General features: G+C 34.5%; 1 protein-coding gene across 1 annotated transcript in view; it reads left to right on the forward strand.

Moving 5' to 3' along the window:
* The window catches only part of GRID2 (glutamate ionotropic receptor delta type subunit 2), a 1,540,711-nt gene that overhangs the window by 278,512 nt on the left and 1,236,958 nt on the right, over positions 1-25,241 (forward strand). The window contains exon 2 of the mRNA XM_033214833.1: positions 21,065-21,220. Coding sequence (XP_033070724.1) covers positions 21,065-21,220 — 156 coding nt within the window. The remainder of the gene's footprint in view (positions 1-21,064; positions 21,221-25,241) is intronic.

Consider the following 25,241-nt stretch of genomic DNA (forward strand, 5'->3'; position numbering starts at 1 on the left):
AAATGATTTATCTACACAGTAGTTTTTCTTATTTCTGAGTTAGATACCTGCTAGGCTTACATTTGCAACTTGTATAGAAAAATGTGCTTGCTTAGATTCACGGCATATTTGAATATCTATAGCATTACTGGACTATGATGATTGCTGCTGCTTCGTTACATCTTCATTCAAGAAGGATATTTGGAATTTGTTAAATATTTGCTCTAATAAAGCCAATTGCATTTAGATAAATAAAACAAAGTTTCATCAGGAAAATAGGATCCTAGAGCTTGCAGCTTTTCAGTACATTCTTTTCAAATTTTTAGTGATTTATAAAAGCATCTACAAGGTGAAGTCAAAGGCAGATAAACCTGAGATATAATCTCTTGCCAACAATTTTGGCTCAAGAACTTCGTATACATAGTTTAAATATTCTTTAGAAGTCTTACTACATTATTAATTTTATGATTGGTGATATCTTTTAAAATATTCAATCATATAATCATATTTCATCTATCTATTCAATGAACTTTTACTACTTACCTAATATGCAATTAACATATTTCTTTCTTTCTTTTTTTTTTTTTTTTCTGAGAGGGAGTCTCGCTCTGTCGCCCAGGCTGGAGTGCAGTGGCGCGATCTCCGCTCACTGCAAGCTCTGCCTCCGGATTCAAGCCATTCTCCTGCTTTAGCCTCCGGAGTAGCTGGGACTACGGGCGCCCACCACCACGCCCGGCTAATTTTTTTGTATTTTTAGTAAAGACAGGGTTTCACCATATTAGCCCGGATGGTCTTGATTTCTTTGCATTGGTAATTCAGAGTTAACACAGCAAACAAAACCTCTTGCCTTCATGGAAAGTGCATTTTAAAGAGAAGGAAATAATAAACAAGAGATATATTGTTAAGATATGTAATGTATCAGATGGCCATATAAACTATGAAGAAAAATAAATCAGGGATGGCAGAAAGGGATTGAAGGCAGAAGCTGCAGTTTTAAACAGGGTCATCATGGAGGGTCTCACTAAGAAGGTGAGCAAGACCTGAAGCAGTTGAGGAAGAAGCTGGGTTTTTCTGTAAGAGAGAGAGCATTACAAGTAGAAGGAATAACAAGATCAGGACTGCAGAGATGGGAATATACTTTCTGTATTGCAGGAGCAACAAAAAGACTGGGGTAACTGGATGTCAGTGAGGAAGAGGCTGAATACTAGAATCTGAGGTCTGAAATTTAACAAAGGGTCTGATTACAGAAGACTCAATAAACCCCGGGAAGATTTTGACTGTTTCTACAGGTGTGTCGAGATGCCATTCAAGGCTGCCCTGACATACGAAGAAACTTTTACAACAATCTTTTGTCTCACCATGGTTTCTCTTAGTTTTTTGTTGGTTCCTCAGATATATGTTACCTTTATTCTTCTGAAATTTCGGAGTATATGATTTTGGTGGAGGAAATGAGGAACTCTTCTAGTTTGTCATCTTGTCAGAACTTGAAGTGCAAAATTTCATTAAAATATGTATTTTTTCAGTTTTATTTCAAGTTCGGGGGTACATGTGCAGGTTCGTTATATAGGTGAACTTGTGTCATGGGGATTTGTTCTACAGATTATTTCGTTACCCAGGTATTAAGCCTAGTGCCCATTAGTTATGTTTTCCAATCCTCTCCCTCTTCCCACCCTCCACCCTCCAGTGTCTGTTGTTTCCTTCCATGTGTCCATGTGTTCTCATAATTTAGCTCCAACTTATACGTGAGAATATGCTATATTTGGTTTTCTGTTCCTGCATTAGTTTACTAGAGATAACAGCTTCCAGCTCCATCCATTTTCCTGCAAATAATATGACCTTGTTCTTTACTATGGCTGCATAGTATTCCATGATGTATTTGAACCACATTTTCTTTCTCTTTTAAAATTCCCAACTTTTAAGTTAAATGGTACATGTGCAAGATATGCAGGCTTGTTACATAGGTAGATGTGTACCATGTTGGTATGGTGCACAGATCATCTTATCACCCAGGTGTTAAGCCAGCATCCATTATTCTTCCTGATGCTCTCTCTCCTCCCAACCCACACCCTCCAACAGGCCCCAGCGTATCTGGTTACCTGACATGTGTCCATATGTTCTTATCATTTGGCTCCCACTTATAAGTGAGAACACATGGTATTTGGTTCTCTTTTTCTGAAATAGTTTGCTAAGGACTCCAGCTCCATCCATGTCCATGCAAATAACATGATCTCATTAATTTTTTTGGCTGTATAGTATTCTATGGTGTATATGTACCACATTTTCTTTATCCTAACATTGATGGATGTTTAGGTTGATTCCAAGTCTTTGTTATTGTGAATAATGCTGCAGTGAACATTCACATGCATGTATCTTTATAATAAAATGGTTTATATTCCTTCAGGCATATACCCAGTAGTGAGAGTGTTGGGTTAAATGGTATTTCTGTCTCAAGGTCTTTGAGGAATCACCACATTGTCTTCCACAAGGATTGCTAACTTATACTCCTACCAACACTGTAAAAACACTCCTTTTTCTCCACAATCCTGCCAGCATCTGTTCTCTATTGACTTTTTAATAATATCTATTCTGAGTGGCATGAGATGGTATCTCATTGTCGTTCTGATTCCTATTTCTCTAATAATCAGTGCGGTTGATCTTTATTGATGTTTTTTGGCTACATGTATGCCTTCTTTTGAGAAGTGTCTGTTCATGTCCAATGCCCACTTTTTAAAGTTTTTGTTTTTGTTTTTCTTGTGAGTTTGTTTAAGTTCCTTATAGGTGCTGGATATTAGACTTTTATCAGATGGATAAATTACAAAACTTTTCTCCCATTCTGTAGGTGGTATTTTTACTCTGTTGATACTTTCTTTTGCTGTGCAGAAGCACTTTACTTTAATTAGATCCCATTTGTCAATTTTTGCTTTTGTTGCATAACTTTTGATGTTTTTTCATGAAATATTTGCCTATGCCTATGTCCTGAAGGGTATTGCCTAGGTTTTCTTCAAGAGTTGGTTTAGTTTTCCATTTTCCATTTAAACCTTTAATCTATCTTGAGTTGATTTTCATATGTGGTGTAAGAAAGGGGTCTAGTTTCAATCTTCTGCATGTGGCTAGCTAGTTCTCTGAGCACCACTTATTGAACAGGGAATCTTTTCCCCATTCCTTGTTTTTGTCCTTTTTCAAAGATCAGATGGTTATAGTTGTTCAGTCTTATTTCTGGGCTCTCTATTCTGTTTCATTGGTCTATGTGTCTGTTTCTGTAACCAGTACCATGCTGTTTTGGTTACTGTAGCCTTGTAGTACAGTTTGAAGTGAAATAGCATGACGCCTTCAGGTTTGTTCTTTTTGCTTAGGATTGTCTTGGCTATTCGGGCTCTTTTTGGCTTCATATGAATTTTAAAATATCTTTTTCTAATTCTGTGAAGAATGCCAATGTGAGTTTAATGGGAATACCATTGAATCTATAAATTGCTTTGAGCAGTGTGGTCATTTTCATATTAATTATTCCTGTCCAGGAGCATGAAATGTTTTTCCATTTGTTTGTGTCATTTCTGATTTATTTGAGCAGGTGGTTTATAGTTTGTCTTGAAGAGATCCTTCACTTCTCTTGTTATCTCCTAGGTATTTTATTATTTTGGTGGCATTTCTGAATGGGAGCTTATTTGTGATTTGGTGTTGAGCTTGTCTGTTATTGACATATAGGAATGCTACTGGTTTTTACATATTTATTTTTATCTTGAGACTTTGTTAAAGTTGTGTATCAGTTTAAGCAGCTTTTCGATTGAGGTGATGGAGTTTTCTAGATACAGCATTATGTCATCTGCAAACAAAGATACTTTGACTTCCTGTTTTTGTATTTGAATGTCTTTATTTCTTTCTTTTACCTGATTGCCCTGGCTAGAACTTCCAACACTATTTTGAATAGGAGTCTTGACAGTAGACAAGCTTGTCTTGTGTCGATTTTACAAGAGGAGTGCTTCTGGTTTTTGCCACTCAGTATGATATTTGCTGTGGGTATGGCATATGTGGCTCTTATTATTTTGAGGTATGTTGCTTTAATACCTGGTTTATTGAGAGTTTTTAATATGAAGGGAAGTTAAATTTTATTGAAGGCCTTTTCTGAATCTATTGAGATAATCACATGGATTTTGTTTTTAGTTCTGTTTATGTGATGAATCACATTTATTGATTTACATATGCTGAATCAGCCTTGCTTCCTGAGGATTTGTGTATGTTGAACCATCCTTGCATCCTACTTGATCATTGCAGATAAACTTTTTGATGTGCTGTTGAATTCGGTTTAGCAGTGTTTTGTTGAGTATTTTCACATAGTATGTTCACCAACAATATTGGCCTGAAGTTTTCTTTTTTTCTTGTATCTCTACCAGGTTTTGGTGTCAGAATGATTATGGCCTCATAGAACGAGTTAGGGAGGATTCTTTCCTTTTCTTTTTTTTTTTTTGGAATATTATCAGTAGGAATGGTACTGGCTCTTCTTTGTACCTCTGGTAGAATTCACCCATAAATCTATCTGGCCTTGGGCTTTTTTTGGTTATTAGGCTGTTTATTACTGCCTCAGTTTCAGAACTCATCATTGCCCTATTCAAACATTCCGTTTCTTCCTGGTTCAGTCTTGGGAGACTGTATGTTTCCATGAATTTGTTCCTTTCTTCTAGATCGTCCAGTTTATGTGAATAGAGATATTTATAGTACTCTCTGATGGTTGTTTGTATTTCTTTGGGGTCAGTGGTGATATCTCCCTTATCATTTCTGATTGCATTTTTTGGAATATTCTTTCTTTTCTTCTTTATTAGTCTTGCTATGACTCTATTTTATTTTAATTTTTTTTTAAACAGCTTCTGGATTTCAGTTTTTGAAGAGTTTTTCATGTCTCTATCTCCTTCAGTTCTGCTCTGATCTTGATTATTTCTTACCTTCTGCTAGCATTGGGATTTGTTTGCTCTTGGTTCTCTAGTTCTTTTGTTGTGATGTTAGAATGTAAATTTGAGATCTTTCTAGCTGTTTGATATGGGCATTTAGTACTATAAATTTCTCTCTTGACACTGCTTTAGCTGCATCGCAGTTAATCTGGTATGTTGTTTCTTTGTTGTCATTAGTTACAAAGAACTTGTTTGTTTCTATCTTAATTTCATTATTTACCCAAAAGTCATTCAGGAGCAGATTATTCAATTTCCATGTAGTTGTATGGTTTTGAGTGAATTTCTGAATCTTGAGTTCTAATTTTATTGTACTGTGGTCTGAGGGACTGTTTGTTATGATTTCAGTTATCTTGCATTTGCTGAGGTGTGTTTTACTTCCAATTATGTGATTTATTTTAGAGTAAGTGACATGTTCCACTGAGAATAATGCACATTCTGTTGTTTTTGGGTAGAGAGTTCTGTAGATATCTAACAGGTCAACTGGATCCAGAGCTGAGTTCAGGTCCTGAGTATCCGTGAATTTACTGTCTCAATGATCTAGTATTGTCAGTGGGATGTGAAAGGCTCATACTATTACTTTGAAGAAGCCTAAGTCTCATTGAAGGTCTCTAAGAACTTGCTTATGAATCTGGATCCTCCTCTATTGGGTGCATGTATATTTAAGATAGTTAGCTGTTTTTGTTGAATTGAACCCTTTACCTTTATGTAATCCCCTTCTTTGTCTTTTGTTCTTTGTTGGTTCAAAGTCTGTTTTGTCAGAAACTAGGATTGCAACCCCTGCTTTTTTCCTGTTTTCTATTTCCTGGGTAAATATCCCTTCAAAGCCTACGTGTGTCTTTGTATGTGAGACGAGTCCCTTGAAGAAAGCATACCAATGGGTTTTAGTACTGTACCCAGCTTGCCATTCTTTGTCTTTTAAATGGAGCATTTATCCCATTTACATTTAAGGTTAGTATTTTTATGTGTGTATTTGATCCTGTTATCATGATGCTATTATAACTGGCTATTTTGCAGACATGTTTATGTGGTTGCTACATAGTGTTAACTGGTCTGTACTTCAGTTTTTGTTGTTGTTGTTGTTGTTGTTGTTGTTGTTGCTGTTTTAAGTGGCTGGTCCTTTCCATACTTAGTGCTTCCTTCAGGAGCTCTTGAAACATAAGTCTAGTGATAATAAATTCCCTAAACATTTTCTTGTCTGAAAACAAACTCTTTCTCTTATGAAAGGATCTCCTCTCCTTTGTTTTTGAAGCTGAGTTTGTCCAGATATGAAATTCTACATTGGAAATTATTTTCTTTAAAAGTCACATTTTGCCCTCCAATCTCTTTGGGTTGTAGGGTTTCTTCTGAGAGTTCCACTGTTAGTCTGTTGGGCTTCCCTTTGTCAGTCACCTGCCCTTTCTCTCTGGCTGCCCTTAACACTTTTTCTTTCATTTTGACCTTGGAGAATCTGATGATTATGTGTCTTGGGGAGGATCTTCTTATGTAGTATCTTACTGGGGTTTTCTACATTTCCTGAATTTGAATGTTGGCCTTTCTTGCTAGGTTGGGGAAGTTCTCCTGATAATATCTTGAAGTATATTTGTTAAATTGTTTCCATTATCTTTATATCTTTTGGGTACCCCAATCAGTCATAGATTGTGTCTCTTTAGATAATCCCATATTTCCTGAAGGCTTTGTTCATTCCTTTTTCTCTGTTCTTGTCTGGCTGTCTTATTTCAGAAAGATAGTCTTCAAGTTCAGAAAGTCTTTCCTCCTCTTGACCTATTCTGCTATTAATCTTGTAATTGCAATGGGAAATTCCTGTAGTGTGCTTTTCAGCTTCATCAGGTTGGTTACGTTCCTCTATATTCTGGCTATTTTGCCTGTCAGCCCCTGTATTGTTTTACCATGATGTTTAGGATCTTTGCATTGGGTTACAACATGCTCCTTTAGCTCAGCAAAGGTTGTTTTTATCTGCATTTTGAAGCTTACTTCTGTCATTTCAGCCATGTTAGCCTCAGCCCCGTTCTGAACCCTTGCTGGTGAGGTGGTTCAGTCATTTAGATGAAAAGGGACACTCTGGCTTTTTGAGTTTTCAGTGTTTTTCCAATGGTTCTGTCTCATATTTGTGGGCTTATCTACCTATGATCTTTGATTTTGCTTACTTTTGGATGGGTTTTTTTGTGGGTTTTGTTGTTGCTTCCTTTTCTGTTTGTTTGTTTTAGCATTGCTGCAGCTTGCTGCAGGTCGGTTCTAGACCCTAGTCACCTCATTTTTTCCCATACCTGGAGGTATCAACAGCAAAGACTGCGAAACAGCAAATATGGCAGCCTGTCCCTTCCTCTGGAAGCTCTATTCCAGGAGATACTGACTGGTTGCCTGCCTGCACCCACCTGTAGGAGGTGGCTGGAGACCTTGGCTTTCAGCTCCCAATCATTTAGGGCTCTCCAAGGCCCACAGTCTGGACCAGCTGAGATATTTGAACAGCCAAGATGGTGGTCACCTCCGTTGTTCTCAAGACACTCTCTCCCAGAATGAAATTAGAACTGTTGACTGTTGAACATGGACAGAGTGGACAGAAGCCCTGGCTGGAAGGACACTCCCATGAGGAGCAGTGGATCAGGGCCCCCCTTAAGGAAGACAAACAGCCCTGCCATACTGAGGAACCACCTCTGCCCATTGACTTGGACTCTCCAAAGTCCACAGGCTGGAATGGCTGATTTGTCTAAACAGCCAAGGTGGCAATCTGCTTTTCCCCCAGGGCACTCTGTCCCAGAGATGAATCAGTGCTCTATTTATAGAATATATGCAGGCAGATATGGCTGGAGATCCCAGCTGGGAGGTCCCACCCACTGAGAAGGAATGGACCAGGGTCCTGCTTACCAAAGCACTCCAGCCACGGTTTGGCAAAGCAGCTATACTGCACTGTTGGAACCCTTCCTTTTCCAGACCATTTGGACTCTCCAAAACCCAGAAGCTGGAATGGCTGACTGAACTAAATAGCAGATATGGTGGCCTGACCCCTCCCCTCCTCCATCTCCTCTCAGGCAGGCTCCACCCTGTTGCTGGTGGATGTCCTGGATTCCAAGCCAGTGGGTCTTATCCTGTGACAGGCTATGGAAGTTGGGCCTGAAGACTAGCACTGCTTGGGTCCCTGGATTGAGATCCCTTCCTAGAGGTATCTCCTAGGAAGGACCTCCTGTCTTGCTTGAGCTGCAGACACCATTGCCAGGGTTCCTGGGGCTGGTGTATGTAAAGCTCCTAGATCTCTACATGTGCCTAAGCATCTGGTATCCTGAGACTTTGCCCAGCTTAGTGTGTCAGACCCTGGTGGCATGGGCCCATGAAGGGACCTCCTGATCCATAGTTTGCAAAGCTCTGTGGTAGATGTGTGGTTTCCCAGGATCACACAATCACTCCCTGCTTCCCTTTTCTGGGGTTGGAGATCCCTTGACTCTGTTGCTCCTGGATGGGTTGTTGCTCCTGGGTGTGCCATTGCCTCACCCTGCTTTTCTTCATTCTGGGTCTGGGATCTGTTCTAGCCCCTCTTCTTTCCATTTGGGCTATTTTGTAATGTGATAACATTTTCTCTCAGATTTTTAATTTCCAAAGGTAACTTGTTGACTCTCAAATATATATCTCCAATTCAGACATCTTTCTCTTAAGCTCCATTTTTTACATATGTTAATTGCCAACCTAAATTTTCCACTTTGATTTTAATAGGCTTTAGAAACATAACATATTCAAAGGGGAACTGTTGATTTACCTCTTGTTACTCTCTGTTATCACAGTTTCTGTAAAATGGGGTCTTCATCAACTCAGTGATCAGGGGACTGGAAGTTTCTATGTGGCTGAAGAACAGATGTAACAGAATGAGTCTTGAAAAAAAGACTGTGTAGAATGTTAGATAATAGATTTCAAGATTTCTGATATAGAGTACAGGGGATGTCAGGGACCTGCTATTGGCTGTGGATTTTGTGGAGGTATAAACATTGGGATTAAGAAAAATGAGATTGAGTTGTTACTAAGGTCGATAAGTCAACTGTTATCACTAAGGACGATGGTAGGACTTGGGACAGAGAGAAAGATTTTGAACCAGGTTTCAATTTATAAAATGAATTTAGTCATCTGGCCAGGAGGTAGTCAGTGACAGTGATGAGAAAGATCAGAGGGTAGGACAGTTAAATGGCAAGGGATTCAGAAGAGATGATTTTACTCCATATTGGAGGAGTAATGGTTTGACACTGTTTTTAAGGAGCTAAGCAATAATAACTGCTTGTAATAGGACTTGATATGTGAAAAAATAAATCTTCAGTTGAAAGGACTACAGGAAGTGCAAGGTCCTCTACAGAAAGCTAGAATTTAATAAAAGCTAAGATTCTTCTATGAAGAAGTTGAGTGCATATATATTTAGGATAGTTAGCTCTTCTTGTTGAATTGATCCCTTTACCATTATGTAATGGTCTTCTTTGTCTCTTTTGATCTTTGATGTTTTAAAGTCTGTTTTATCAGAGACTAGGATTGCAACCCCTGCTTTTTTTTGTTCTCCATTTGCTTGGTAGATCTTCCTCCATCCCTTTATTTTGAGCCTGTGTGTGTCTCTGCATGTGAGATGGGTCTCCTGAATACAGCAAACTGATGGGTCTTGACTCTTTATCCAATTTGCCAGTCTGTGTCTTTTAATTGGACCATTTAACCCATTTACATTTAAGGTTAATATTGTTATGTGTGAACTTGATCCTGTCATTATGATGTTAGCTGGTTATTTTGCTCGTTAGTTGATGCCGTTTCTTCCTAGCATTGATGGTCTTTACAATTTGGCATGTTTTTGCAGTGGCTGGTACTGGTTGTTCCTTTCCATGTTTAGTGCTTCCTTCAGGGTCTCTTGTAGGGCAGAGACCTACAAGTGGTGGTGGCAAAATCTCTCAGCATTTGCTTGTCTGTAAAGGATTTTATTTCTCCTTCACTTATGAAGTTTAGTTTGGTTGGATGTGAAATTCTGGGTTGAAAATTCTTTTCTTTAAGAATGTTGAATATTGGCCCCCACTCTCTTCTGGCTTGTAGAGTTTCTGCCAACAGATCAGCTGGGCTGATCTCTGATGGGCTTCCCTTTGTGAGTAACTCGACCTTTCTCTCTGACTGCCCTTAACATTTTTTCCTTCATTTCAACTTTGGTGAATCTGACAATTATGTGTCTTGGAGTTGCTCTTCTAGAGGAGTATCTTTGTGGCATTCTCTTATTTCCTGAATTTGAATGTTGGCTTGCCTTGCTAGGTTAGTGAAGTTCTCCTGGATAATATGCTGCAGAGTGTTTTCCAACTTGGTTCCATTCTCTCCGTCACTTTCAAGTACACCAATCAGGTGTAGATTTGGTCTTTTCACATAGTGCCATATTTCTTGGAGGCTTTGTTTGTTTCTTTTTACTCTTTTTTCTCTAAACTTCTCTTCTCACTTCATTTCATTCATTTGATCTTCAATCACTGATGCCCTTTCTTCTGGTTGATCGAATCAGCTACTGAAGCTTGTGCATTTGTCACGTAGTTCTTGTGTCATGGTTTTCAGTAATATATATTGCAGCTAATAAATACCTAGAAATTTTGACATCCTTCTAAGAGAAACTCATGTCTCCTTTACAATTGTCTAGTCTACAGTTATAATAGAATTGCTGTTTGCTTAATGCTTTTGAAATATTTTACATGGCAATTTCCTGGAAATATCTGTATATTTTATAGAATATATTGGAAAAATAATCAGTGGATATCTATAAAATCTTCATTTTTGCTAGTTAAATGTACATTCATGAAATAAAGAAGAAGAAAAAATTATAAATGAGTTCGGAGTTAATAAACTATGAAGTTTGAGATTTATATTGGAAGAGTACCGTTTTCCTACCTGAAATATTCTACAGGCTGCAATCATTTACTTTAGAACTAAAACAGTATTTTACAGAAGTTTTAAAATGCTCAATTATAAGCAAATTATTTGTTTTGGCCAATTCAGATAGGTAAAATGATTTTTCATCTCAAAGCAGAGTAAATTTTTGTCTTAAACATAAAATTGGAACTTTTACTATGTAGAAGGCGGCCTACACTACATTATTTGTGTGCAAAATGTGTTTGACCCTTCTAAGAGGATCACATTCACACTATGTTTTCATACAGATATTTCTTTGGCATATGATTTTACTTATAGTAGTATAGGCCAATTATCACACTTTTTTTTTCGAAGTTGAAGGTAATATTAAAAAGATAGAGTAAATTGTTACAGGAAGAAAAAATGTTAAATCTGTTCAATTTCTAAAAATATCTGCAACTTTTCTCCATGAATATACTTTTCAGTAGCTACCTTATCACCTTTTTGCCTATTTATTTTTTAAAAAAATACATCATGTCAGTTTGGGAAGAATTTGAATTGCTGTGCAGTGTTCAAAGTGTCTATTGTCAAACCAGTTCTTTTTGTTCTTGTCATGGCAGAATTTTGTAATAATAGGGTATTGTTTCAGTTAAATGTATGAAATAGAGAAAGAGACTGCAACATAGCACACAAGGTTCTGGTTGAATCTTCACGGATTCAGTAAGAAAAGATGTAAACTAATTTAGAATTAAACATTGCTGCTTTTATACAAGAAAAAAAAAAATCCAGATATTTGAGCTTTCACTGTCTAGTCCCCGCCACTGCTTTTTATTTATTTATTTATTTATTTTTTTAGAAATAGTCACAAGTACTCTTTAAAAATTCCAAAGCATTCCTATTCAAAGAATTGATCTTTGAAATGTTTATTCACTAAACTAGTATACAGTGCATAAACTATTCTGAGAGGATCTATGTTCCAACATGAAATTATTTAAAAAGTTAACCCCTTTTTATGTTCCATGTGGATGATTCAGCGTACCTGTTCCTTAGGCAAGCACCCTACATTTCCCTTTCTCCCACATACTTCTGGAAAACACGCAGCTGTCAGATTTTTCCAGTGATAGTATTATCAGTTTAAATGTGTTTTGTGTTTATGGATAACTATACAAGTTTTCCAAATGAAATGTGAATTCACATGTTATTGGAAAGTAAGGCTAAGAAAAGGGCCTTGTGTTAGACTGAAGAATCTCTTTGAATTTGACTTATTTCACACTGAGCAAATGTCACATTCAAACATAAATCTCTGAGGAAATCTCTGGAGACAGTACTGAAAATTTCACTTCTTGGTCTATGATTTATCCTTCTCATTTTAAGTCACTTTGTCAAAAATATTTTGAAGAAAACAGAATGTAAAGGTGTCTGAATTATTAAAAATGTTTCAGACACTAGCTAAATGTAAATTACAATACACATTCAAGGATTTCTGTATAATCATTTAACTATCTGCATGGAATTTTCTCCTTCCACTTACACCTTTCTATACTCTATCATAACTAATACCCTCTGTGATCTTGACAATATCCTCTTTCAACTTGATTACCTATGTTTAAAATAAAAATGATGCTTTCCTATAGGCTAAATAATTATGGTGGGTGAAATGGAAGTTACTATTATAATGTATTTTGAACTCTCAGAACAAAGTGATAAGTAAGCACTAGACACTGGAAAATAATAAGTCAGACAGTTCCTGTACCTGACCACAATTTGAATATTATAGACCTAGTAAATTATCAGTGGTCCTTAATATATAAAGTTAATGACTTTATATATTATATATATATTTTATTGTCACTCTATTAGGATCATTAGTCACTAAAGTAAGCAACAACAACAACAAAACTCCTTAGAAATTGAAAGACTAGAGATTTGTTCTGAATTCTGCACTTAAAAATATGTCATAGTGCATATTCTATTGGAACTCACTTAACACTATTCCAGAGTAACTGCAAAGATTGTTATGTAGCCTAAGGTTTAGAAATTTATATCAATTTACATTTTTATATATATTAATTATCCCTAAACACCCTTAACTATAAAGTTTGTATAAAAACAGGTAAATCAACTTCTGATATAGTATAAGCTAAATCACTGAGACTAATATTGAAACTTCAAAGTATGCAAAAAGTACTAGAAATTATATAGAAATACACATAATTAATAAAATTTTATAAAGCAAAATGTAAGATTGAAACCTATTTGAGAATTTTAATGTACAATAAAATTTTATTATAATTATTATGAAATGATGGGTGTTGTGGCTCATGTCTGTGACCTCAGCACTTTGAGATGCAGAGGTACAGTGATAGTACAGTCCCTCAAGTGAGGAACACTTGAGCCCAGAAGTTCGAGATCAGCCTGGGCAACAAAGTGAGACCCTAGTCTCTACAAAAAAATTAAAAATTAGCCAAGCTTGGTGGCATTCCCCTGTAGTTTCAACTATTCAGGGAGCAGAGACAGGGGGATCACGTGAGTCGGGGAGATTGAGACTGCAGTGGGCCATGGTTACACAATTACACTTCAGCCTGGGTGACAGAGAAAGACTCTGTCTCTCTCCATAGATATTATTATGAAAATAAAAATATGCATGTCATTTTCTTATCTGGAAATTTGTATTAATGTTTATATTGCCAGTTATTAAGCTCCTAGTGTTTTCGGAAGATTGCTGAGAAACTGAGAGCTGTGGATTCTGCAGCAATTATTACTAGCTTGAGCCAGGGGAAAGTTACTTAACCTGAGTTTCATTTCCCTCAGAGGTTTTTTTTTTTTATCACAACTAAATAAAATAATGTCTATGAGCCATTTAGTACAGTCCTTAGTACTAATAAATGTTAATTGCTAGTGTTTCTAATATTTCAATTATTATAAACTGGAGAGAAACACAACAGAGAACAACTGTCTCTAATTCAGAATAATATTTGCTAATTGTCATGAATTTGGTGTATATCCAGCACCTCCTTTCCAACAATTAGAGTCATTGTTTTGGTTTACTTCTTTAGTCAGAGTGATTGTGAAGGGTTAGATAAGATGAACTGAGAAAAATATGCCTCATGATAAAAGGATAAAGAGTTCTGAAAACCCTGTTTCATGCCTCCAAGGGTAAGCATAGAACATATTAGGAAATGTTCTGTTAACTAAGATGCTGCTGAAACATTTGTAATACAGAATTAAATTGTGGATGATATCTCAATTAATATTTCCTGGGCAGATAATTTTATATATATATATATATATATACATACACACACACATAGATATATATATCTATGTAGATATAAATATATAATTATATTTATATACACACATGCACAAATAGACACATTTATTACATACACACATGTGCATTCATTACATACACACGGTTGTAATATATATGTGTGTATATGTAATAAATGTACCTATTTGTGCATGTAAAATATAAATATATACACATATTAACATGTATAATATAAATATATACACATATATATGCACACGTGCATATATATGTGTATATATTTATATACATATATATATAAACAATGCCTTCACCTTCATTGTAATAATACCCCACTGAAACAGTAACTGATATCTCTGCTAAGTAAAGATGCTAATTGGTGTCAAAGATATTATCTATGCTTAAGTAAAGATACTAAATGGTATCAAAAATGCTAATCTCTTTTGGTCGTAATACTGCTAACTTTTCTTACTACCTAGTAGTTTTGTACATGTTCAACATTTTTTCTCCTTGAACTGAGGGTAACATGAATGAGACAATGAAATAAAGGAGAAATCTGATTTTTATAATATCTGTAATACCTTTTATTATTTGCCCTCCTTTTGAAGTGCTGCATAATTTCCACTGGCAATAGTAGGAATCCTATTTGTAGATGAAAACAATGTTATAAATCTCTTTACTTGGATATATGCTCACAGTGCAACTAATGTGTATGCAAAATGCATTGTCAGAATTAAATTAAAAACCCACTTGTGAATAGTAGCATCTAAAATAGTAAGGATATATGATGATTTAACAATTCTGAATAGCTCTGCAGAACTGTAAATCCTACTGTGACCAATAAACTCCCCAAGGCAGAAGGTTGTACTTTTTTCTTTATTTTAACCTCCTAAACTAAAGTTGTTGAAGCTTCTCAGGCAAAGGAATTAAATTTTATGTAAAACTATTCTTCTGATCAACATTTTACTATGTTTCATCAATTTTATAACCTTCATGGCTTAAAATAAATGAATTTAATATGCTAATCATTATAGTACTATTTATTGAATATATATGTACATGTGTATATACACCCACATATATGTCCTGATCTACTCTCTCTCTATATATAACCACCATAAAACAAATGTTTGAAGTGAAAGAAAGCATAATATGTCAGACATAGCTCCAAACTTGAAACCAGGACAACTAACCTTCTACTCTACACCTTGTAACCTTTGGTTGTGTAATTTGGGTGGAAATACTTACAATGTTTGCACTATAATTTATGAAGCATGACGAGGTTTGCATAAACCATCTCTAAAATTCCTTTCAGCTATGAGTTTACAAAAACAACATGATTGCCTCTTTTTATGATCTTCTTATGGCATCTTATTTCCACTATGATTTTATTCAATACTTAACCCATTTCAAATATTTGGCCACTAAACAATTTGTTAAAGAGTACAGTGGCTTGGCTTTGATGGTTTTTTTTCTGTGTTTAGGAAGGATTGGTTTGATGAATAGATGGATGAATGGCTAGATGCATGAATATGTGAACATAAAGAGAAAAAGTGAGGGGAAAAAGCTGAGGGGTAGAGAAAGAGAGAGCATGAACCAAAGAATCATCTCTGTTGTTACAAAGAAAATAAAATATCCATTGCATGTAGCAATGCAGATTAGACCTGTCATGATAACACAATTATAACACCATTGATATACACACACACACACCACACATGGCAGACATGTAAACATGATATAGTTTTCATTTAAAATATATATATTTTGGCTACTTGCATGTCAGTATGTTTGCATGCATAAATATTTTATTTAGAAGGCATATTTGTGAATGTATTTTTGGGTGAAATGATTTTATGATCTGAAGTACTGACTTTACTAACTTTCAATGAAGTTTATTCCTTTTATGATTACCTACCATATATAATTTACATGTCAGTTAAAATTAAGTGAGTAGAGAGAGTAAAAATTTAGAACTTTTTGACTAACAAAATGAAGATCAGCCATCTTTGATTTTATTTGGGACTATAAAATTCAACGAAACATTTGTGCATAAATTTTTTATATAAGTTTTGCTACGTGATATGCTATTGATTGTGCAATAGGAATGTGGATGTGTTGATGCTGGTTTCAATATTTAGAGTCTTTTATTTTAAATACAACTTGATAGGTTTGTTATAGAATATATATATATCTTCCAATAATTCTATTTGCTGTGGAAAATTTCTTCAAGATATATCAAAATTTTTCTCAATATTTTTAGAGTAAATTATGTGCAAAATGAACACATTTTTTTCTCTACTATCTTATCAGGTAAATAATGTTTATTCCACTTGTCTCTTAAATTTATAAGACACAAAATTTTCAATATTCAAACTAAAATACAAGTTTTTAGCATGATTATTAATCACCTTGTGTATGATTACTACCTTGCTAACTTGAGTATTCTGGAATCGTGATAATGCCTGTGACAATAAATTAACATGCAAGCACATTTTTAAGTCTACTTTTGTTTTAATTTAGGTTTAGGTATAACCTTTATTTTAGCTATACATCTGAATTTTGGTATTTTATTTTACAAGATTTATACCTAATTTAATGTTTAAAAAAGGTTTAATCAGTGATTCTTGAGTGTCTAAAATATTCAGGCTCTTTTATACACAATGTAATTTTAAAAATAGTTTCTATGGCCTAGGAAATTATATTTTGCTAATGTGATAAGGACTACCTCCATGGTAGAGGAAACACCAAAAATAAAACCACAAAGGAGAAAAATCTTCGAATGTTTGGAGACTTGTTGAGTTGCTTAGTTTAGTGAACTTTTAAATATTTTATTTAGAAGGCATATTTGTGAATGTATTTTTGGGTGAAATGATTTTATGATCTGAAGTACTGACTTATTTCAAGTTCAAAAAATCTACATACATACACACACACACACACCCCAATCATATATCTATTAGGTTTAAAGAAAAAATTTGGATTGTCATTTTAAAAATTGGCAAGTAAGTAGATGTATTTTGGGAATATTTAAATACCTTTCTATAATATAATTATGCTTTTTTTTAACAGAAGTACTATAGCTTGTTAGCTGTTTTATAACTTTGAATTGTACAATAATTTATGAATTTTCAAAGGGCATACCTGCATTAATACTTTTACATATGACACCTCACAATGACCATTTAAGACATTAGCATTGCTTTAATATTACTATACTTTGTAATTAAGTTGACAATTGTATTTGTGTAGAACTTTGCCTAAAGTTGGTATTTTTTTCATATATATGCCAATTGGTCCATTAGTCCATGAAAATTGTTTTCAGGAGCATTACATATATAGTACAAACTCATTAACATTAGTATTTTTCTAAGATATAAGCAGACATGTAAACATGATATAGTTTTCATTTAAAATATATACATTTTGGCTACTTGCATGTAAGTATGTTTGCATAAGGATTACATAAAGCCTTTATTTCTCCCCCATAAAAGCAACAGAATATCAACCTTTAGTGATAGAAATGACTAATGAATATTTGCTATAATAGAAATATTTAGGAGGCGTTCCTTTCCTGCTTTCTTGATTGGTTATTCTTCCCTTCAGTTTGGCCAATAAGAAGTATATAGAGAGTATTGATGAAATGCCATGTGTGGTGTGTGTGTGTGCATATCAATGATGTAATAATTGTGTTATCATGACAGGTCTAATCTGCTTTTCTCATGAAGGTTATAAAATAAAACTGACTGTAAAATCATGCTAATAAAAAATACCCAGGAAGGATCTAGATGTTTTGGCATCATGTTAACTACATAGTTATGAATGTTATATTTGAGCAACTATATAGTTAACAAAATAGATCTAGTACATACAGTATTAGATTATCTAGACTGGTAATATTTGTGTATTAATACAAACAATAAAGAGATGACTTTGCTGTGACTATTGGAAGTGGGTGAAATTAGAAAGGAATTTCTGTTCCAGGATCCTTCCTGTGGAACTATATCACATTGTTTTCAGAATGCTTGTGTTGAAGACAAAATACTGCATGCACTCTTTTAGTACAAAGTCAGTTTAAGATGACATTTTTATGGCTGAAGAAAAAATGTAAATAAATAACTGGGATTTGAAATGTTGGATAAGATTTTCTGTTCTTTGATTACACTGTTTGCAATAAGATGAACTGTTTCTTCTGTGTACTTCCTTGCTGTTTGCAGAAAGATTAACTGTTTCTTTTATCCATTTTCTCAGTATATCTTAATTCTGCAAAGGATTGACTAATGTGCTATCATTTCCGCAGGTTTCTGCTGTTTATTAAGCCAAGTTGAATATTTAAGGCAATATTAAGTGTTCTGCCATGTAATAGTAAAATGCTTCCATCAAAAATGTATTACCAATACAGCAGAAGTCAGTAACATCACCTGCTGTAAAACAAGGTTGATTAGAAACTGCTTTTTAAACTCATTTAGAATCCATGACAAGTTGAAATATCTTTGTATAAATAGACATTATTACTTTGTGAGTAGACGTTTAGATTATCTGATTTAAAATGAATTGGTTATTTCAGCTTCAATTATAAAAAATTTGTATCATACTTCCTAACAAACTATTAAGGAAGTTTGTATATCTAAACATAATAGTATTAAATTTCATTGTAATTATTAATCTAGATAAAATAAGGACTATCACATATTAAAATAATTCTTATGAAAGTTGCTTAAATTAGCAAGATAGGTCAAACATTTATTGTCTAAATGTTTTCACAAGAGCTTAGATTAAAAAGTATTATCTGGGCCGGGCGCGGTGGCTCACGCCTGTAATCCCAGCACTTTGGGAGGCCGAGGCGGGCGGATCACAAGGTCAGGAGATCGAGACCATGGTGAAACCTCATCTCTACTAAAAATACAAAAAATTAGCCAGGCGCGGTGGCAGGCACCTGTAGTCCCAGCTACTCGGGAGGCTGAGGCAGGAGAATGGCGTGAACCCAGGAGGCGGAGCTTGCAGTGAGCCGAGATCCGCCACTGCACTCCAGCCTAGGCGACAGAGCGAGACTCCGCCTCAAAAAAAAAAAAAAAAAAGTATTATCTGGTTCAGAAAAGGCAGGTTAAGTAAAAATTAAAGTATATAATCTATATTAATTATATTAATAAATTTATATTTTATATTTAATAAATTAAATTTCATTATACAATAAAATTGTATTAATAAAATTATATTAATAAAATATTAATATTCTGGTTAGTAAACATCTAATAACACATTAAGGAAGTACTAAATTTACGTGTCAATTTGGAAAATTCTGGCCAGCTGCGGTGGCTCACACCTGTAACCCCAGCACTTTGGGAGGCTGAGGCGGATGGATTACGTGGTCATGAGATAGAGACTATCCTGGCTGACATGGTGAAACCCCGTCTCTGCTAAAAATCCATAAAAACATGTATATATATATACAAAAAGTTAGCCGGGCGTGGTAGCGGACGCCTGTAGTCCCAGCTACTTGGGAGGCTGAGGCAGGAGAATGGCATGAACCCGGGAGGCAGGGCTTGCAGTGAGCTGAGATGGCACCACTGCACTCCAGCCTGGGCGACAGAGTGGGACTCTGTCTCAAAAAAAAAAAAAAAAGAATTCTTCATTATTTTCTCTCAGGCCATGGACAGGTATTCAAAATATATAGGAAACAAGGCAATGGTTTGAGGAGACTGATACAATCCATGCCAATATAAAAGAGCAGTGATGGCCAGGCACGGTGGCTCACTCCTTTAATCCCAGCACTTTTGGAGGCTGAGGCGGGTGGATCACCTGAGGTCAGGAACTCGAGACCAGCCTGGCCAAAATGGTGAAATCCTGTCTCTACTAAAAATACAAAAAGAAATTAGCCGAGTGTGGTGGTGTGCACCTGTAATCCCAGCTACTCAGGAGGCTGAAGCAGGAGAAAGGCTTGAACCCAGGAGGCGGACGTTTGCAGTAAGCTGAAATTGCGCCATTGCACTGTAGCCTAGGCGACAGAACAAGACTCCATCTCAAAATAAACCAAGCAACCAACCAAACCAAAAGAGAAGTGAAAAGATAAAGCCAGCTTCACACTGGCTTTATAATACATACTGTGTATATAATAATACACACTGTATATTATCATTTAATACACACAATGTGAGGTTTAGACAAATGTGTTTAATACACATAACATGAGATTTAGACCAATGTGTTTAATACATACAATGTGAGGTTAGACAAATGTGAGGTTTAGAATTTGAGCATGTTGGTCAAGGTCGCATACTTAACAAGTGACAGAGTCAGTATTTAAAATCAGTTTGCCCTTAGAATCAATGTGTTTACCAAATATGCCATTACCAACCAAATACTCAATAAAATTTAACAGTGTTTGTCATCATCATAGTTACATATGGATAAAAAATGCTATAATTAGGACTTACATTAGGACTTACATTAGTTCCTTGAGAAATATTTCTCCATTCCCTCTGCACAGAGATTTGAATGTCTTTACATTTTCTATAAATATTATTGACTTTACTACTATAAAAGATAATGATACCTGTGTTCAGAGAAAAAGGGGGGGGGAGGAAAGGAAGGAAATGAAAAATAAATTAAGATCTCCACAATTGTTTGATTCCTATATATTCTATGAATTGACCTTAGGAAGTTTTCTGAGCTTATTTCCTTTTATTCAGAAAAGAAATCTTCCAGCTATGAATTCCTTAAAGGTTTCATAATATTAGACATTGAATGTATTGGATACTTTGTCATGTAGAAGCTTTTGATACTTATTACATTTTCTTCCCCATGATCTCCCTGCAATAACACTTTGAGGTACTATTTATCATTCCATTTGGAAGAAGTAATTATATTCCTTCTCAGCTATTACACTGCTTCCAGTACAATGTGTTTCATTAATAAATAAAGTGCATGTTTTAAGTGAACGTATATGTTTTTTAAATACATAAGTCTCCATGTCATATTTCCAGAGGGCAAGACAGAATATTTATGTTATTATTTAATGGCAAAACTCACTTCTTTCTAGGAGCAATTTTTGATGAATCTGCCAAAAAGGATGATGAGGTGTTTCGCACAGCAGTTGGTGACCTTAACCAGAATGAGGAGATCTTACAGACTGAGAAAATCACATTTTCAGTGACGTTTGTTGATGGCAACAACCCTTTTCAAGCAGTTCAAGAAGGTAAGGTCATCAATATTTATTTTGGTTTTTTGGTTCAGTTCAAATGGCAATGAAATTATCTTTGACGAAACTTATTAAACATGGATATCATTTTTGTATCTTTGCTGACAGTAGGGCATTATTTTCCTTGGAGATCACTGTATTGTAGATGTCAATCTTATATTCCAGTTTTGAAAGTGTAGAATGTTGGAAAGTTATTATATTAATTGAAATATAATATGAAAATGAACAAATATTTACATGTAAAAGCTTTGCAACATTTTTATGACTTCAGTGTAAATGCAACTTTTAAGTAGTATTTTGTAACAGAATGTTTATTTTGGACTTCTCTGAGATAACTGCCATCTTGGGTGTTGTTACAACTTGGGATGACATATCAGTTCTACTCATGACAAATGAACTGCTGCAAGGAAAACCTTTGGACACTACATACAAATCAAAGATTTTGCATTAGGACTCTAACATACTGACCTATACTATAAATTTTTACTCTCTACGAGGCACCAAATATTAAAGCACTTTCCTCCTTTTCCTCTGTAAACCCGAGTAAATTAAAATTTTTGTTGGTACAAAGTAACACAAATACCAATTATTGTTAATATATTGGAATCATCACTCCTATTAATGAAGATTTTGATTGAAAGATCCCTTTTCTGTTTGATTCTATTAATCTAATTAAACATTTCGCCTCTTGATCCAGAAAGCACTCATTTTACATGAGACTATTTGTTGCTAATTGGGAAGATCTGGACGTTTGTGTCCCCTCCTACCCCACCGCATAGGTCGAAATCAAATTCCCATTCTGGTGGTATTAAGACATGGGGCCTTCGGAAGATGATTAGCTCATGAGGGCTCTGTCCTCGTGGATAGGATTAGTGCCCTTATAAAACAGGCCCAAAGGAGCTTGCCTGCCCCTTCTGCCATTCGAGGACTCAGCAAGAAGGCACCATCTCTGAAGTAGAAGAAGAGCTCTCACAAGACACCTAATCTGCTGGGCCTTTGATCTTGGATTTGCTGGTCTCCAGAACTGTGAGCAATACATTTCTGTTATTTATAAATTACTTAACCTGAGGTATTTTGATATAGCAGCCTAAACTAAGAAACTAGTCTACCTTATTTTTTATTGTGATAATGTATTTAAACAGAAGATAATGAATGCAAAATTAATTTAGTCAAATAAAACATTTGCCTCATTAAAAATTTAAATAGGATTTGGCAGAAGAAAAGGCAGACACCATATTAACTGTAACGAAGTTGAACAGAATTTTTTTTTTTTTGTAATGCAAACATTGAAAGAGTAAGGAAAATAAGTGTCTAAAAACATGTACTTTTCATTTCCTGTTTCATCTGCTTTACGTGCAGGTAACCCTTATTGAAATATATTTTCAACCAATGGTACTGGCTACTTTTGAAACCTATTTGTGTTAGTTAGAAAATAGATATGTGATTGTTGGTCTAAAAGTTTTTTCCTTGTTAATGGAATGGAGTAAAAAATCATTTTTTTAAATGAATAGAACTGTTTTCAGTTAAACTGGCTTTACAAACAATAGGATAACAATGTTTATAATAATACAATGAGATTTTAATTTTTAATAAGTAAACATTAATGCAAAAAGTCAGAGTGAAATAAATATTCAGATATCTACATTTCAAAATCAGAATCATCCTGACAATACAGGGATTTAAATAGTGGAAATGTTAATAAATTTTCTGTGGAAATATTTAAAAGTAGTATAAATTAATATTAGAAATAATGGAAGGATCTGGAAAATAATAAAACAGAATTTGAAGAAGATACCAAATAATTTTAAAGATATATTCAATGGGAAATATATGTCATTCATTTTTAAGAAATCTGTATTATTTTTCTTTCTCAACTCTTATTTATAAGGACCAGAATGTAAGCAGGTAAAACGTGAGGACTGATTTCTTTCTTTATCTTCTGAGTAACTACATATTAATAATTGTGAATTAACTTCCAAGACATGCTAAACTACCCACGCTTTTAAAAAAAGTTGACCTTGACTAAAAAAGTAGTAAGAAAAAAAATGGAATGAAGACAATACAATGGTGAGAAACCTAAATTATAAGGTCAGCAAAAAAAGTACCTCACACCTTTATTAAAGACTATAATTTGAAAAGTAACAACAGTTTTTTAAATACTATACTGCTTGTTTTTGTTTGTTTGTTTGTTTTAACATTGCTCTCTTTAATTATTCTGCTGCCAGCAAGATTCTGAAAACAAAAATATCTTGCAATAGTGACGTGATGGCACTGAAAGCAAATTGAAAGAGGTAATAAGGTTCCCAGATAGAGACCACTAGATATTTGTCAAGAAAAATGAAAGAACTGGGCAGTTTGCCTGATGGTTTCTGATACTAACAGGGTGTTCTCCACCAGTTATTTTGATGGCCAGCTTTGGGTAATAAACCTGAAATGAGTTCCAGGAAGCTTTAAAGATAATTTGTTTCCCTATTCAATATCAAGAAGGGTTTCAGTTAATGTTAGAAGTGAAAATAATTATTTATAGAGTTTTTTTTTTTTTTTTTAGTAAAATGGTGGCTTGAAAAAATAAGAGAAAATATTCTATTGAAAGAGAACAAACACCCATTCAGAAGCACTGTTTTCTTTAATGTTTTGAGGAAGTAATTTAGTAGAAAACCTCAATTGTGCCATTGAAGATAGCCAACTTTCACATGTTTACTGCAATACTATGCAAACTTATAATGAGAGGGACTAACATCACCTTGTTTGTTTTCATTTTTTACAATCTAAAGGACAAAAGATTCAAGGATACAATTATAAGTGATTGCTTCCATATTAGCATTCCTAATGAACTTACAGAAAAACTCATGGTTTTGATCGCTGTCTGTTTATTCAAATTTGAAAGTCAATCTTTGAACAAATAGCATCATCAAACATATAGATATTTAGTAATAATGACAAATGATAATAGGGATCACTCAGAGATTAGATAAATAAAATCTAATAGCCTGAAATCCTCAATTTATTTTATTGCTAGAATTTCCTCTAATCAGTCACATTTAAGAGCTGATTTTTTATTTTAAAAATCAAAATTTCTGTTCATTGTATCTTTCTACTGTCATCACTTAATAAGAGAGAGGAATTCAGTGACAGCCTATGTAACCCATAAACAGTAATAATGAGTATTGGTATTTTTGAAATCTTCCTTTGTAGCTTTGTCTACAGTACATTTTTGGATAGCAATTAATCCTTTAGAAAATGAATTTCTAGACAGATACCTCAGTTATAACACGGGTTTAACATTCCAGTCTCTGGAGATGAATGACTGCATCTCTTAATTTTGTCAGTATTTGGTAACATCGATTTCAGATCTTCGAAATAAATGAATAATAGAAAAAATTCTGTTTTCACTAAAGTTATCTGGAAATAAATTACCTGTTTTGAGATTATTCTTTTTTCCTTTCTCACGAATGTATTTGTTGATAAGCCATTTTTCATCTTTTGTGTACTGAGCTGCAGGATATTAACCAAGGGCAAATACATTTTCAAACCTTAACTCAGGAGGTTTTCTTGACAATTTTTTTTTTTTTTTCATTTGGATAGGCTATTTTGGTATCTAGGATGCAGTGTTCTCCATAAAAAAAAAATTAAAAAAAGAAAAAAGTTACATGGGTTATTTTTAAAAATCTTGAGAATTATAGGGGTGGAAAATTATACAAATCTGGTTGAATATTTTCACAATTTAGATGAAATAATTGAGACCCAGAGAGGTTAAGTAATTCTCCCTAGTTCTTCTAGGGTTACCAGGCATGTGTGTAGCAGAAAAAGAGCTAAACCAAGACCTCTTTTACATCAGTAGTCCAGTATTTTTCTTGCCATATCTAATAACTATACCCACCTATGCATATGTATGCGCACACATGAGATAGCACAATGTATTATAGGATTTCAGTAAGTACTGTAAGGACTCAAAAAAGTAGCAGACTTATGTTTTGATATTTATTTGCTGTTTATTATTTATGTTCAATCATGGAAT

Source organism: Trachypithecus francoisi, unplaced genomic scaffold, assembly GCF_009764315.1.
Source record: "Trachypithecus francoisi isolate TF-2019V2 unplaced genomic scaffold, Tfra_2.0 Lachesis_group1, whole genome shotgun sequence".
In the NCBI taxonomy this organism is placed as follows: Eukaryota; Metazoa; Chordata; class Mammalia; order Primates; family Cercopithecidae; genus Trachypithecus; species Trachypithecus francoisi.